At 41.5% G+C, this 18,034-nt stretch overlaps 1 protein-coding gene across 3 annotated transcripts in view; it reads right to left on the reverse strand.

Annotated features, from left to right (window-relative positions):
* The window catches only part of LOC130182002 (inactive serine/threonine-protein kinase TEX14-like), a 29,372-nt gene that overhangs the window by 5,463 nt on the left and 5,875 nt on the right, over positions 1-18,034 (reverse strand). For all 3 annotated transcript variants that reach the window (XM_056396515.1, XM_056396516.1, XM_056396517.1), the window contains 12 exons: positions 17,648-17,726; positions 16,614-16,747; positions 15,643-15,738; positions 13,742-13,865; positions 11,164-11,342; positions 9,222-9,373; positions 8,854-9,044; positions 6,624-6,741; positions 5,651-6,453; positions 4,378-4,468; positions 4,186-4,270; positions 100-233 (listed from right to left, as the gene is read on the reverse strand). In XM_056396515.1, the coding sequence (XP_056252490.1) occupies positions 100-233; positions 4,186-4,270; positions 4,378-4,468; positions 5,651-6,453; positions 6,624-6,741; positions 8,854-9,044; positions 9,222-9,373; positions 11,164-11,342; positions 13,742-13,865; positions 15,643-15,738; positions 16,614-16,747; positions 17,648-17,726 (2,186 nt within the window). The remainder of the gene's footprint in view (positions 1-99; positions 234-4,185; positions 4,271-4,377; positions 4,469-5,650; positions 6,454-6,623; positions 6,742-8,853; positions 9,045-9,221; positions 9,374-11,163; positions 11,343-13,741; positions 13,866-15,642; positions 15,739-16,613; positions 16,748-17,647; positions 17,727-18,034) is intronic.

Here is an 18,034-nt window from a genome sequence, read left to right on the forward strand (position 1 = left end):
AGATTTGATCCACCTCCTCCTGTTATTATTAACAGTTTAACTTGGTAGAATTGCCTAAATATTTATGGTGAAGAAAACCAAGTCAAGTCATACTTTTACCTGGGCTACGTGGGGTACTATTACAGGGTGGGCCATGTCTGTTGACATAGATACTGTGGAGTTTCTCCTGAGGCAGAGTTGGAGAATATGAGCTGCTGGAGACTTCAGCCAGCAGAGCCATGTCTGACCAAGCCCTACACACACACACACACACACACACACACACACACACACACACACACACACACACACACACACACACACACACACACACAGAGAAAGAAAGACAGATTATGTTATCTTCTCATTGCTTATTATTCTGGGATGGGCTGTATATACAGGATATATAGTTACAATATACAAATACACTGATTGGGAAATCTGGATTGGAGTCCACCTGTGATAAATTCAGCTGATTGGACAGGATGTGGAAAGACACACACCTGTCTATATAAGGTCTTACAGCTGACAATGCAGATCAGAGTGGAAACCATGAAGAGGAAGGAACTGCTTGCAGAGCTCAGAGACAGGATTGTGTCGAGGCTCAGATCTTGAGAGGGATACAAAAACATTTCTGCTGTATTGGAGGTTCCCGAGAGTGGCCTCCATCATTCTTAATGAAAGAAGTCTGGAACAACCAGGTCTCTTCCTAGAGCTGGCCCTCCGGACAGACATGAAAATGATGTCCACAGACATTCCCCTCCAACAGATGCAGAGACAGACAGAACTTTAGAGGATGTGCAGAGAGGAATGGCAGAAAATCCCCAAATCCAGATGTGCAAAGCTTGTGATATCAAACCCAAGAAGACTGGAGGATGTAATCACTGCCAAAGGTGCTTCAACCAAGACCTGAGTGAAGGGTTTGAATACTACAGCAGCTAACGGTGCAGAACCCCAAATCAAATGAGCTGCACTTCCATTACAGCAAATACACTACATTTATTACATGTGCTAATGACATCGACAAAAGCCAAGAAGATTAAACCACACTGGAGGTGTAGGTTAGAAACACTCAAACATTTAGAGAAATCAGCTGATGTAAACCAGGCCTCATAACAAAGATCAGAGAAGACTCAGGATGAAGAAGAGTTGATGAGCATGAAGCTGAAAGGGTTACAGATTCATCTCAAAGGGTTCACCACAGAATGATCAGTAACAAAGAAGCTCAGAGTAACAGCTAAAGGCAAAAGGAAATCATTGGAGCTGGTTCACATCTCTATTCATGAGTTGAACACACACACACATCATGGAGCATGAAGGATCAAGTCCTGCAATGGACAACACAGAGGAAGCTGCTCCTATCCAAAGAAACATCACTGCACCTGAAGTTTGACTCTCCACAACACTACTTGGAAAATGTTTAACGGACTGAAGGTTGAACTGTTTGAAGAACATGCAGCATCATGATTTGGGGCTTTGCTGCCTCTGGGCTTGGATAGCTCCACATCATCGTGGGGTAAATGTTTTCCCAAGTTTATCAAGGTCTCTTCCAGGATAATGTCAGAGTGGCTGTCCACCTGCTGAAGCTCAGGAGAAGCTGCTGATGCAGCAAGACAATGACCCTACACAGAAAATCCACCTTCTGGAGTGGTCCAGTCAGAGCCCAGACCTTAATCCAGTAGAGATGCTGTGGACTGAGCTGAAGACAGCCGCTCACACCAGATATCCTAAGAATATGTGTGAGCTGAAGCAGTTCTATAAGTGAGAATGGTCCAATCTTCCTCCTGGATGAGCAGTTCTGATCAACAGCTACTGGAAGAGCTGGTTTCAGGTTATTGGAGCCAAAAGAGGTTCAACCAGTTAATAAATCCAAGGCTTCACTGACTGTTTCCACCAGCACTGTGAATGTTTAATGGCTGTGTTCAGTAAAGCCACAAAAGACTGTAATTGTATGTGTGTTATTTCCTTAAGAATATTATATTTGCCTGTACTTGTGACTTAAATGAAGGTCAGATCACATTTTATAACCAATGAATTCAGAAAACAAGCATCTGGTGAGCGAATGGACAGTGGCAGGATATGGAGGCCAGGTGAATCCTTAATAAAGAAGAGTTCACTGACTTTTTCTTGCCACTGTAGATTTTTCAAGTATAAAAAAAGAATGAAAACCTATGATTTGCTGTGTAGAACATTGCTACTGGAATTACCCATACAGGAATGTAATATATGATATATACTGCATATCCCTATATTAAGAGTGTTGCCCCATAAGTCACTTATATTATTATCACATATATACATCCTCTGGATATATGAAGATATACTGTAAGTTCATAACATATATTAAATACCCAAAGTACAATTGTATATGTACATATAATTAAAATATCTACAATGAATTTTTGCATGGTATAACATGTCTTCCAAAGTGATTACTGGCATTTAAATTGTGGAGGATTGTGTCTGAAAACAAAATTATTCCAACTTTATGGGCAACAGTGTATAATGTCCCTCTCCAACAGATTCAGAGACAGACAGAACTTAAGAGGATCTGCAGAGAAGAACAGCAGAAAATCTGGGAGTGAACGGTCGAAATATAATATAATATACATAATATATGTTCATATAATACATTTGCATATGGGTAGATAGAGCTCCGGATAGGGATTCGGTTCTGTGGGCTTCTCATTAATGAAGTGGAAAGAGCAAATATATACTTTCTTCAGAGGACACACTAATCTGCAAGTGCTGGTTTCCTTTCCCCCTTCACTGGCATGGAATACAAGGTGTAGGGCACAGGACACTGTTCTACACAAATTCTTCAGCTTCCTTGAACTGTTGTGGTAACCAACGGCAGCACAATCTGAACTTGAGTTCAATTTAAAAAGAACCCAACATTTGTCAGCTGGCTACTCAATATCACGTTGGTTTTGGTTAGCTTTGCTGCTGCACTGTGTTGTGCAGTCACAAGGCACACGGAAACAGAAAACTGGCAAACAGTAATTTCTCATCACCCATAGTGGATACATTTCTCCCCTCAAAAATCAGACACTCTGAGAGAGTAAAGATGTGTGTGAAAAGTGCACCACATAGTGCACCACATTTGCATATTCTGGGAGTAATTATGGACACAGCCTGAGTGCTTCAAAAGGAACATTTGGTACATTTTAAAAGAAAAAAAAGAAAAACAGTAGACTGTCTGTCAAAGAGTCCCTGGATTCTCAGGCTAACTGTAGTGTATGTCTTCATTACACAATTCAACTTTGGGTTCTGTCTCCTGTCACTCTCCATCCGCGCACCAGATGTCCTCAGACTTTCCTCCCTATCCTAGTCACCTGACTGTCAAATCCATCTGCTGACCTGTCTCCTATTCCCTGCTTCCCTTACACCTGTCAATCCAGCCTGCCTGTGTGTCTGCGGTTGTGCACACAATCTTTCTGCTGTTTTTGACAGTCCCTGTTGTGACTGCAAAATGCTCACGCTCTCTGACTGTTCCAAAACTTGGAGGAGTGCAGTAAAACACTGAGGATGAATGAATTGGCTCAATTTTGCATTGAGAATGAATGAGTAGAGAAACTGAACCTCAGGCAGATTATGGAGAACACCATAATCAAGATTTACAGAATGACGTTACGACAATACACTTCTTGATTGTTGTAACTCAACATCCAGAGGAGCACATAATAACCACTGCGGTGCCACGCATTGTGCGTGTATGTGCATACACTGTGCAGGCTTTCTTTTTTTATAATACCTTTGTGGGCTGCAGGCACTGTGCAGTTAATATTGTTAGTAGTTTAATGTCACTACATAAAGTTTATGGCCATCAGCCGTGGTGTCCATACTTTTTATTTATTGTTCGTCATTCTTGTTTAATTGTTTGACTTTATCGTCTTTTCTGGTTAATTCTAGTAAAGATATGGGGATGTGGTTTCATATTTACGATTTATTATCAGTTGCATGCACAGGCTGCAAAGTGCTTCTATAAGAAGGAAATTATTGTTGGTTTGGATTTAAGGGCTCAGTGCAGTTCTCACCCGGGAACGACATTTATGCTTTAATGCATATATATCATACATATCCATGGGAAGTAGTTATAACCAAAAAAAAATTCATATTTGATTACTGTCAGTGCTACAGTGCAAAGTGACAGGTGTCTCAATACACTGCAATATGAAGTCCAGAGGTCCGTGTAAGAGTCCTTACATGTTAGTGTTGGGTGTATACTGTGTCTGTGTTCCACTGACATCTGCATCTGTTTCCTCACAGATGTTTGGAAAGCTCTCGCATTCTGGGGAGAGAGACAGAGAAAGCAATCAAACATTTACAGCCCTTTGCAAACATCTCCCTCACACAATTTTCACAGCTCAGTGGTGACAGGAAATATCAGCGTCTTACTGTTGTTGCAAGTATCGAGCAGTGGATTCTCACTAGGTGCTGGCCTGCACACCTCCACTGTAACATTTGCATATTCTGGTGAACTGGATGTCTGGAGGAGACACATCACATTTACTCTGTAAGCAATGGGCATTTTTGTCTTTACCCTTTAATTTCCCCTTAAACAGCTTGGAACATAATTTTATTCCTCAGACTGAGCGTGTCATATAGTGTATTATCTTGTTCCAGCTCTTCATTTAAGCTTTATGATGTTTACACTAAGTGAGATCATTCAAACCGACACAATATCAAATGAGGAGATCCTTATGCATCATTTTATACACATATCCTTTTTGGATCTCTTGCCATTTTCTCAGAACAATAGAGGGCCTACATGAAGTCCAGAAGCCTGACCTCACTTTTGTGTGTAGTTTGGGATTTGAATTCAAACTCTGGCCTCTCACAAAACTCACTGGAGTTTCCTATGACCCAGCTGAAACATCATCCAGGTAAGGAGACAGCTGTGCAGCACCCACACACTGCTGTCTCCTTCGAATCCAAATGTTCACCCATGAGTTAAAGACTCATCATATCACCCTCAGCTATCTCTAGAAAACTGCTCCCTGTAGGCTGAGTTCAATGAGAAATGCACATTCTGCTTTTATAAATACCACTTTATGTGCGGGAAATTGTGAATACGCATAATTTACAGGCCAACAATGTCTCTCCTGAAATCAGTGAATGCTGGATGCCTGAACCATATCTGCAGAGGATTAACAATGACTGATTAGACATGCAAACAGATTTGCCATTGTGTTACTTCATGAGTGACAACATAGTTTTCATATGTCTAATCCATGCCTGGTATTCCTCTACAGATATGTCCACACATCCAGGAGAGACATTTGATTGTGTGAACTGGTGTCCTCAACTTTCTATCCACATGAGAAAAAAGGATTTATCTGTGGAGCTGAGATGGAGACGGGAGCAAAATCACCTAAGTAGCTGTGGCTGGTCTTTTTTTATTTTTCATTTATTTAGATGTGGCAAAATATAACAAAATGTAGTTATTTGCTGCTTCTTTTATGTTATGTTAAGGTTTATTTTGAACAGTTTTTAAATGGTATGTAAACATGCAAAATGGGCTATAAATCCACGGATAGTGGCAGAGTTTGAGTTAGAAAACAATTCTTGAATTTATTCAAAGCAAAAAAACTTCTACACAGATTGTCTGGAACCAATTATAAGAAGACGACGCCCATAAAACACTTTAACAGTCTTTTTAATAACTCACCTGCAGCTTATTCCCAGAGAAGACGTTGACAAGGCTGTCGTTCAGAGCTGATCTGTACTGGCTCAGCTTGTTTGTGCTGTGATCAGCTCTCTCTGAATGGCTCTCTGTCATATAGCTACGTGAAGAAAGTTGCAGCGACCAGTCCTGCTCATAATGCTGCTGTTCAGCTGGATAGTGACTCTGCCACAAAGCCAAATCTTTATGGCTCAGCAGTTCCCAATCTCTGCTCAGGAGCTGGGCCTCCAGGTTCTGTACCCAATGATCCTCCCTTTGCAGAAAGAGACTGTAATGCTTTGAGGGTGGTGCAGCAGCAGTATTAACTCCAGAAGTATTTGTGGAGGATATGGAGAAGGAAGACATGGAGGAGGAGGGAGGAGCATCTCTAAACCCAGTCAGTGAATCCAGTTGGTCCTCCGTTCTGTGGTCCAGCAGGAGAACTCTCTCCACTGTGTCTAGGCTCCAGTTAGCCTGCTGCAGCAACTCCTGCGACACTTTGAGGTTGACCAAAATGGTGCTAAGCTGCTGATCCACTGTAATTTTGGACAGCTCCACTATCTCCCTGTCTATGTCTGCCTCTGTTTCAGATTCCTCCTCAGCACTACCTGAGTAAAACTCTTCAAGCAAAGAGCACATTTCTGTATAAGGCCCCACTTGCTGGAGCATGGATTCTACCTCCGTACATTCATCTCTTTCTCTCTCCAGCTCTGGCTTTGCTCCACTGTACGACTGTCTGTCCAGCTGTCTGTCCAGGTGGGTCTGTCTTTCCACCGCTGTTTCAGCCTTGATTGTAACTGGCCGGACAGCTTTAAAAAAAACAGACAAAGGAATTTTATAATGAAACTGTGATGAATTATGTGCCGAAGCACATGCAATAAACAAACTTTTATATACAGTATTTCCAAATCATTAGTTGTTTAATTGCTTTTTCAGTACACCTAGGAACACCTATATGTTTGTGTGTTGTGCTCAGTACCGCTCTGTACTGGTTCCCCCACAATGTTATGCTGTGTTGTTCTCTGGACGCCCAGCCCCTGATGTTGTTCTGGAAAGACACACAGCCCACCACTCATCTGCTCGTCACGGGACAACCTCTGTAGCACATACATACAAACAAGGGGATCATGTAAGAGCTCGCTTCTCAGGATCATAGACAACAGGATAGAAAAAGTCATTGAAAACTCATCTAACTATTCCCATGTATTTCTACCATTAAATATTTGATAAAATAAGAACAAAAACATTACAAGAATGATAATATATATAAATATTACAAGAATATTGATTTTCACTCAGATTTTTTTTTTCATTTTCTTCATACTTTGGCTTCAAGGAAATATAATTTTCTATAGCTTTTACTCAAATTACAAAAGAAACTTTCTCAGTTACTCATAATTGTTTTTGCAAGTTTGGAGATATCTGTCTATAAACACACAGGGTTTACTGGGCTGGGTGCAAAACCACCCATACGGTCCTTTAGCAGCAGTGTTTCATTGTCCTCTCTGGTCAATCAATGACATGCTGTACATATTGTACATACTAGCATGCTAAAAATGTGCACCTCAATATCTTCTAGCAGAGTGGTTCCCAACTTAAGGTATTATAAGTGGGCTGACAGATAATTTGAAAAACAGTCAAATTTAGGTAAAAAAACAAAAAAAACAAAACTTATATATATATATAAGATCTACAACAATGACATCGGAATGTCATCTGGACTAGATAACTGTGGTCGGATGGTATCAAAAAGAGGAAAGATGAAGAACAGAGGGGGTTGAACTACCAGAAAGCAGCATTGCAGATGTTCAGGACAGCTACAAATACCTTGGGATTCCGCAGGCAAATGGGAACCATGAGGAGGCCACAAGGAAGTCACCCACAGCCAAATACCTGCACAGAGTAAGGCAGGTCCTGAAAAGTTGGCTGAATGGGAAAAAGAAGGTCTGAGCCATCAACATGTACACTCTGCCAGTCATCAGATACCCCACTGGTATAATAAGCTGGCCAAAGGAGGAGATAGAGGCCACTGCTATCAAGACAAGGAAGCTCCTCACAATGCATGGAGGGTTTCATCGAAAGTCCAGCACCCTGACACTGTACACTAAGTGGAACGAGGGAGGCCGAGGACTGGAGAGCGTCGGAGCTACTGTCCAGGACGATATAACCAAGATCCAGTAATACATCAGGAAGATGGCCCCCGAAGATGAGCTGCTAAGTGAATACCTCAGGCAGCAGAAACCCAATAATGCTGAGGAGGAAGATGAACCATCATGGAGGGACAAGCCCCTATATGGCATGTACCACCGACAGATAGAAGAAGTGGCTGATATCAAGAAATCCTACCAGTGGCTGGAAAACAGCCACATGGATTGATAGACACAAAAGCACTAATCATGGCAGCACAAGAGCAGGCACTTAGTACAAGATTAATAGAGGCAGGGATCTACCACACCAGACAGGTGCAAAGATACTCCTGAGACAGTCCAGCACATAATAGCATGGTGTAAGATGCAGGCAGGAACAGCATACATTGGACGCCACAACCAAGTGGCTGGCATAGTGTACAGGAACATCTGCACTGAGTATGGGCTGGAAGTCCTAAGGTGGTTGAGAATGATTGAGCTAAGATCCTGTGGGACTTCCAGATCTTCATATATATATATATATACACACACACACACACATATATATATATATATATATATATATATATACATACACACACACACACACACACACACACACACACACACACCCACACACACATGTTGACGTTTCATTGTTTATAGGAACTTGTGTGGTCACTGGCCGGACCACATTGTATACTTGTTTGCTGTCTCAGTCTGATTGCACGCTACAAAATTACATCCATGGCAAAAACTGGAGCATCAAAATAGATAGCTGATAAACAACAGGAAGAGTTAAAAGGAAAAAGAGTCAATAGATAGATGATGAATTGACAAGTGATCTCTTCCTTGTCAGACATAAAAGACAAAACTGACTTTCCGCAGCTTTTAGTTACATTCTGAATGTTCGTTATCATTAAAGTGCTTCCATATTGTAACTGGGTCAGGTTTGGTTTTTTGAGATTTTCAAGTGGGCCATAAGTTGGAAAAGGTTGGGAACCGCTTCTCTAACACACACAAGTTGCATTCAACCTAAACCTACGACTTTGCAGACACGCCAGCATATAAACTGAGGCACACCTTGATGTCATGTTGCAGTATGGAGCACAGGCTCTGCAGGCTGCAGGTGCGGTCCTGTGGGTGTTGCTTCAAGCCTTTCAGGACTACATCATAGTACGGCTGTGGAACGCTGCTGTCTGCTGCCAGGGCCTCACCTGCATCCATCACCTGCTTTATCCTGTCCGGGTTCACAGTGCCCCATGGTTCACTGTCTGAAATAATGTTTAAAACATACTGTTAATAAACTGTCACCCTCTTTATATCCTCTTTATATGTTGGAAATATCATCAGTGATTCATTTAACATGTAACTCACAAAATGTTAACTGTGAAATCATCTGAGCAATAAGAAAAGCAATGCCTCATCCCCTGACACGCAATGACAGCTACCTGTGTAGAGTTCCTGGATCAGAGCACAAAGACTGTAGACATCAGCCTCCTTTGTGCAGGGCCGCTGTTTAATGACCTCTGGAGCAGCCCATCTATAAAGGCTGGAGGGCAGGACTATACTCTTGGGGGTTTGGACACATGCACTTTCACTACTGGATGGACACAAACACACACACACACACACACACACACACACACACACACACACACACACACACACAAAGAGAACATGATTATTATACTCAAAATTACAAAATTTTACCAGGGTTTAATATTCTCTACGTACCCGACTAATGGGAAATATTAATCAGGTTTGTCTTGTCCGTCTAGTTTCAAGTTTATTGTTATATACTTCATAACAATGAAAACAATATTACCAGTTATCAAATTCTGGGTCTCGGAGCCAACTCAACTACAAATTGAGTAAAATAAGGACATAGTAAATGATTAAAATAGTATACAGTACAGTATTTATATATATAGACTGGAGTATAAAGAAGCGGTGTAATGTATACGGTGGCCCTGAGTGCTCAACACACAAGAAAACACATGCAAATAGACAAAACACAAACAACTTCTCTTTTTTTTCAAAGTTATTTTTTGCCTTTCTTCCAATAGCGACAGTGAGACAGGGAAGTCAGGAAGACATGTAGCAGAGGCCTACGGATTGGATTGGATATTCTTAAGTTGCAGTGCGTTAAGCTCTCAGAGCCACCGTAAATGTAAATAATATAAAGGTATTTACCTAAAGAAAAATTAAATGATAGTGATAGAAATAAAGTGACTAGTTTAAAAAATGTAAACAGTAGTTTTCCTTAAGGGTCCAATCCTTAGAAACAGAAAAAAACTTTATTGATCCTCACAGGGAAATCATATTGTTACAATTGTTTCACCACTAACCAGTTCATCTTTTGAACAGGTTCTCGCCATTCAGCGACACTCCCATTGAGAAACCATAAAGTTAGTGACACTGGTGACCATAGTCAAATGTGCTCCTGGTGCAAGAGCGGGCGACATTGAAACCCATTTAAAAACTGCTGGCTGCACATAAACATAAATACAGTAAGACTGTTATTCATGTCAGCAGTAATGACACCCAATTACGCCAATCAGAGATCAGTAAGATTAATGTGGAGTTGGTGCGTACATATGCAAAGACAATGTCTGACTCTGTAGTTTTCCCGTAGTTGGAGCTGCTCTCATATCTAGAAGTCTGACTGAGTTTATTCAAAAGCCAAAACGTTGACAACCCAGAGCTGAGACCTGGAAGCAGAGTCACAGAGCCAGGGATATAACTACCGACCTGGTTAGTGGACAACTTGCTCTATTTCCTGAGCCACTGCCCCCCACGCCAGTGCAGTGGTGGTGTCAGAGAACTTGATGATAATGTTAAAGCTGTGTGGCCGTGCAGCTGTAGGTAAACAAGGAGAACAGCAAGGGCCAGGGCACACATCCCTAGGAGGCATTGGTGCTGAGTGTCAGTGTGGAGGACATGAAACAGCCAATCTGCACCACCTGAGGTCTGTCTGTCTGGAAATCTAGCTGCACAAGGAGGAAGTGATGCACGGATCTCAGAGTTTCATGATGAGTGAAAGCACTATGTTGTTAAAAGCTGAGCTATAGTCGATGAACAGAATCCACGTGTTTTTCTGGTCCAGATGGAAGAGGCAGTGTGCTGTGTGAATTCTATCACATCGTCTGTGGTTCTGTTCGGCCTGTAGGCAAACTGGAGCGAGTCTCGTGCAGTGGGCAGGGAGGATGCAAAAATGAGTCTGTTCAAAGCACTTTGTGCCAATGTAGGTAGTCGACAATGCCATCCGATTTTACCCACCATTCACTTCATTTCATTTAAAGCAATTTTCAAACTTAGATGGAGGAAAGTTAAATTGTACCTCCTCCATTAAGGCTGCATTGAGCCTGACGTAGGCCTAGACCTGCCTACCTGGGGACCATGAAGCCTAAACAGGTTAGTTTGGCCACTCTGAACTTTGTGAGGACCACACTGTGGGAAGACAAGGCCCTCATCACCAGACCTCCTCCGTGGAGGTACTGCAGACCTTCGCAAACCTGCAACATCACTGACAGCAGCCATCTGTCCTGCAGCACTGGGAACTCAGCACGCTGCAGAGTCAGGGAGAAGACACACACACACACACACAAACACACACACACACACACACACACACACACACACAAAAAAAGACACAAGACTGAGTCAGTGGAGATTTGAGTTCAAACTATACAGCCTTATCACATTAACACTAGGACCACCAAGACGATCTGAAGGACCGTTTGAGTTTTTATTATGTAAATCACTTTGTTTAAATAAAAACTACAGGTCCCTCACTCCATGACCTTTCCAAATATATGTTTCTGATGTTTTCTGAAGCCTAAAAGGTATTAAAATAAAAAACAAAAGATTTCTGAGCATTTATTCCTCGGACCGCCAAAGCGGTCATATAGACCGCTGTGGCCAGCTGTGGCCATAGGAATTATTACAATATTTCTATTTCATGGTTTTTGCGCATCTTCACTTATTGTTTTGATTTATCATTAGGCCTACATTTTTATATGCGGATCTGGAGATGCGGATCTGGAGATGCGGATCTGGAGATGCGGATCTGGAGATGCGGATCTTTCTCAGGACCTTAGCGAGGGGGGAAGCTGATGGTTTAGTGATGAGGAAAGTCACAGTCGGCTGGCACATCTGTCAGCATGTCCACTCATGACGCAGCCACTTCGCAAACTTTATTTTGTGAGTACAAACTAGACCTTGATTTTGTAAATAGTCGGCCTATAGGCTATAAACAGTAAGCAACATCTAAAGTCACCCTCATTTATAATGAATAAAGAATTATAATACAGCCTAATAAATCTCCACTGTGCTGCCGGCGGCTTTCTAGTCCGGTACACACACCACACCGGTCTCTGTGAGAGCTTGTAGGCTAGGTCAGATCCAGGTGGTACGATTGCAAAAAAAAAACCTCTGGCTGTTGATAATAAACAATTACAAAAAATAACAATCCAATAACCCTCAGAGCGAAAAGCGACAGTTGCTCTTGACATGAGAGCACACACACCGTCTCCAGATTTAGACTTTAAATACAACTCTGAGTCCTGCCACATCCAGAAATACTCGGCTGACACAGCTTTTGGCATGTATCAGCAACGGGCAGGAAGAGGAGTACAGGGATCTGATGATGGCCTTCAGTGAATTGAGCAACAACAACTGCCTCCGTCTGAACACCTCCAAGACCAAGGAGATGGTCATAGACTTTCGGAAGTCTAGACCCATCCTTCAGCCAGAAGATTCAAGGGAAGGACATTGAGGTGGTGCACACTTATAAATACCTAGGTGTGCACCTGGACTGTAAACTGGACTTGTCTCTGAACACGAATGCCATCTACCAGAAGGGGCAAAACCAGCTCTTTTTCCTCAGGAGGCTCAGGTGAGTGAAAGGTCTCTGCAGTGAAATGCTGCACATTTTATCAGTCAGTTGTGACCAGGGTACTTTTTTATGCTGCAGTCTGCTGGGGCAGCAGCATGTCTGACATGAACACAATGAGACTGGACAAGATGGTCAAAAAAGCTGGGTCCTGTGCTTGGCAGGAGTGTGGACTCAGTCTTCCCTCTCTGGTCCATCTTGGACAATACCAACCACCCTCTCCACAACATTCTGGCAGGACAGAGAAGCAGCTACAGCTGCAGCCAACGTCTCATCTCGCTGCCCTGCAGAACAGCAAGGTTCAGGAGATCCTTTGTCCCCACTGCCATCAGGCTGTATAACACCTCAGCCAAAGGGCGCCTGTGTCGTGCGACATGGGGGGTAATAATCATCTCCCAGTCCTCACCTCAGCTTACTCTGCCTTAGTTAACTTCACAGTTCAACCTACTCATCTGAGTCTGTATGCTGTTTCTGGGTCCAAAGTTACTGGTTATAAAAGAAATTTAAACTGGCACATTTAATGATAAATTTCTACATGCTTTACCAAGAATTGTCTCAGACAGCTTAATTTAAATGTAAAAACTACAGACTGGTGTTTGGAACATGAATAATATGTTTTCTGTGGTTGAAAAGCCACTGAGACAACCTTTCACAATGTTTTTGGCTTAAAACTGAGCAATGTCTCCCTGTGACACACATGACAACTGCAGGATGATTATGGTATCGCTAAGGCAAAAATAAGTATTCATTTTCTGGGAACTATGAAAACATCAGTACATAATTAATGGTAATCAATCCATCTTTCCCAATGACTGGCCGACATTGTTATTCCTAAAGCCATAACACTAGTGTGGGTGAAAAGCCAATATAAGAGGTTCCCCAGCAGCATGATGGTAAGGTTCATACCATATAACCACAATGTGCAGCCTGGGCCTATTGTTTCTAGGGACTACACTGTCAGTTATCAAACCAAAAAGGTCCCAACAATCTTAAATAAAACAAAAGTACACAAATCACATGTATTCTATGTGTCTGAATGGGCTATAAAATTACAGGCGTGTCTTGTCCTGTTACCCTGTTGTGTAGCAGATTGTGCAGTGTGCCAACAGTGACGCACTCAAACACCAGACCGGTCCACTGGAGGTCATCAGACAGACTCACTGCCATCAGCTGCAGCAGCTGTGGGTGGAACAGCTTGCTATGTAGAGAACACACACACACACACACACACACACACACACACACACATACACACACACACAGCAAAAGGTTCATTAACAACTACAGGGGTCAGTGATCATTCATTGAGCAGACAGTGACAATGTGCAGCACTGGCTGCAGCAGCGGCTGGAGATGCTGTTTCCTGTTTGCGAGAGCTTAAAGTAACAGTTCAGGTTAATTGACATGAGGTTGTATGTAAGGAGCCATTTGCATTGAATATTTTGACCACTTTATCCGCCATCAAACAGTCCTTTTTTCGAACTACACTTTGTCAACTGCTGAACTACCGTATTCCTACTCACAAGCACACCTATGCTTAGCTCTTTCTGACTCAAACAGCTGATCTGTGGAGTGATACAGTGTGCTTTGTAGATAAATGTTAAAACCAAAACCCTAATTCCAAAAGCCTAAAAATAATTTGTAGACTGTATTGAAAAGAGATGCTTTCATGAGGCACAATCCATACATATCCTTGGTTAGGTCCGAAAGACATCTTATGTTTCAAAATTCTTCAGTAATCTGGTAGTTTAGTCAGTTGCGTTACATGCATACTGTATGTTTAATATCACATATTTAATGTTTAAAAAAGAGACATTAATGTTATTTCTTTAGGGCCACTAGTACCTTCACACACTTACGTTTGCTGTTTCTCTTAGTTTGCTACAGAGTGCAGGAAGGGACACTGAGAAAAAGTATTCATCCATGGGAGACTTTCATAGTTTTATTTTAGAGCTTGGCCTAAAATATAAATAAACAAAATCATGGCAGTAGGCATGGTTTTCTGAAGACAATACAAGCGAACTTTCTCATCACAAAGTTTATGATTTCATATAAAACAATAGCACAACATTAACAGCTTATCTTTCATTAGACTCCTTGCTTGGTAAATACCCATATCTTTCAAACGCCATATGTTCAGTTTGTAATGCAGTCTTTCTTTTAAAAATATGATGTCTCTGATCCCAAGCCAAATTACCCCTGATCACTATGATAACACTATGACAACATAAGAGTATGTTTTTTTAGATTTGGTCGAGTTCCTCCAGAGCCACAAAGGACATCAACAACTGTTGTCACAGGCGGCACAGAGTACTAGATATCATATGATCTTTTGTGTAAGATTGGTGGAGTATTCCTTTGAATGATTATTATGAGATGCATGAGTTATATAGGATAATGTTGAACACAATCATAGTGAAGATAGTGCAGTACTTCAGCTGAACAGACAAAAGTGTTGCATTCAGGATTTCACTGGTGGATGTGTTTCTTTTCCCTTGCCTTGAATCTATGTATCTAATGTCAATGACTAAAATTTCTGTTTGGTGGTAACATTCAGATACCACTACTTTGTATTCAATTGCATGGTGTGACTCACAGTGGAGGTAGTGGTTTGTGTGGGTGGCTTTTCTGTACCTGTCATATTTCATTCATTCATTCTCTGTCTGCCTTTGCAATAGCACTACCTCTCCTTTCTATTTCAGACCTGCCACTTCCTCCTGATCAGCAGTAACCCCTGCGCTCCACCTTGCAACCACATAACTGTTCCCCAGCCACTTCCTCACCTGTTCCTAATCCGATAATCAGCTCCTAGTATATACACCGGCCCATTTCCCCTTATTCCCTACCATATTGTCAATGTTGCTTAAGTATAAACTTAAGTATAAACTTAAGCAACATCCATGCTGCCAAACATACAGTTAACAAAACCACAACCAAAAATGTTACTTTTCCACACACATGCTGTCCTCTCTCACCTACAGTAGTCTTGTTCTATGAGGAGCAGGTCCAGATGGGCTTTGTGACAATCCCGCATTGTCTTCACTGTAACCCTGGAGCCTCTCCAGTTGTACCTGAAACACACGATGGCACACGGTTGGTGATCAATGTAATAAACTATGGATTAAAGAAAATGCTGGTACTTTCATATGCTCCTTTCCAACTCCTGATCACATCATTTTATACCTGATCCCATTTGGCTTATTTTAATCTTATTTAATGTGCAGGTAATAAATATAATAATTCATCCTTGTTTTGACTTTATGTCTTTCTGCCGCGTAGAATAATAAATCCGTCAACAGGAAAACTAGTAATAACTTAAGACTGACTGACATATTTTTCAATTAGTTTTTGATAAAAGAAGTTTTGTGTAATCGCTACCAAACAGTGGCAGCTTAGCCTAGCATCTTTAACACACACAGACTGACAACACACCTGTCTATCATGGCCAGGCTGGCCATCGGGGCACCGGAAGAAATCCCACCAATGTACCATAAAAAAAATCTGTCAGGTTGTTACAGGCCCTGTCTATCACTGTCCCGGTCCTCTCTATGTGTCTGTGTGCAGTGAGTGTGCTGTGTGAGCATGTGCCAGGGCTGGGTTCACGAAACACACCCCACCCCATTGCCACAAATAGAATCTAATTCAGTGGATGGCATGGGAGACAGTCAATGAAAAATTCATACCTGAATTACAACAGAATAATGCATGAACAGGCACTTAAACACAAACACAACAACTTTTTGTGTTTTTTTTTTTAAAACCAAAAATGATTGAAAAAGTAAAATGTTGTTTTGAATTTCACACTGGCCATCATGGGGTGCTGCAGCCCCCTCAGCTCCCTCTCCCTGCAGTAATGCTTCTCAGGTCTGTGTGATAATATTGAGGGCAACTAGATACTTTATAGTGTAGTTCTAGTGATGGTTGAGTGACTTAATAACAGCCTTACTTGGTCATGGAGGTCAAAGACCCACAGGTGAAAGAGAGCAGAGGTCCATCATCAGCCTGGGTCAGATCACTCTTTCTTATCAGTGGAATAGATGCTGGCAAAGCCAATTCCTGGCATGGCTTGTTTACACACACCTAGACAAACATACAAAGGAGAACACTCAAGCCTCTAGTTTTGCAATGCGGTGCAGTGGTCTGTGCTGTATATTTCATGAAGGCAGCAGATGTGTGGACTGCATAAACATGAAACCAGTGTGTGGTAGGGTGACCCAATAAACTATAGATTAAAGAAAATTTGAGAAAATATCTGAAGTACCAGTTCACTTTTTCAATGTTTTTCAATGAAATCCCAGTAAACTTTTCCTATAATATTATTACAGCTGCTTCAAACATATCTGATACTACATACTAGGAATGCTGTATGTCATGGCAAATATAAAAATTATACTCTAATATTTCAATATCACTACATTATGATATTTAAGACAAAATAAAAAGTAATGAACAGTGAATGAAAATCATGGGGGAAACCCAACTAACTCAACCCTGATGCCACAGGATGATCCAGTGATTTGCACTGGAACCAGGTGCAAGGCTCTGGTATTTAGCTCCAGACAAAGTCCAGCTGGAGGACTTTAGTCTGAATTTGATTTTCTGTTTGGCTCATTTCAGCACGGACTGACCACCAGCATTACGGATGTGTTTTAACAAGCTACAGTAATAGGCTAAAATCTGTTGCCTGTGGTTGGACTGGCCGTGTGTCACTCAGAAAAAAGTCAACCAACCTTTTGTTGCTAGAGCTCCAGAGAGAACAGACAAACTGACCCATTAACATTGCCATCCATTAAGCCATGCCACTGGCACGCCTAAAAAGAGCTCACTGCTTGAAGCATGATATGATTTTGAACAACTGTGCTACTTAAACATTACTGGGAAATTAAAAATTTAACTTCATGCTACATATACTGTCACTACTCCCCAACACTGACTGCACACAGAACCAGAAATGACTGTATCCTGTATTCAGTGATATACCTTTCCAAAGCCCAAACAGTGGGCTGTCATGCAGGAGGACCTGCTGTTCATCCTCTTCTTGAACTGCATGTCCATTCCACTAAGAGTAGTAGAAACACACATAAACATATCAGTTGATAAACACATTAGACAAGACAACAAACAATTTGACTGTGAATTGTTAATTCTAATTCTATTTTTTTTTTTTTTGTTATTATTTCATATATATTAGATTATGTGGTAATATTTTAGTAGAATAACAAGTTCTTTTAAAGTACACAATATCTATTAAGTTGACAAAATACAATACCAGCCACACAGAATCATTTGATCCTCTGTTCTAAAACAAATCCTCTTCATCACCTTTAATGTGTCTCAGTGGTCATAAGGGAGGGCATGACCATCTCT

Source organism: Seriola aureovittata, chromosome 15 (genome assembly GCF_021018895.1).
Source record: "Seriola aureovittata isolate HTS-2021-v1 ecotype China chromosome 15, ASM2101889v1, whole genome shotgun sequence".
In the NCBI taxonomy this organism is placed as follows: Eukaryota; Metazoa; Chordata; class Actinopteri; order Carangiformes; family Carangidae; genus Seriola; species Seriola aureovittata.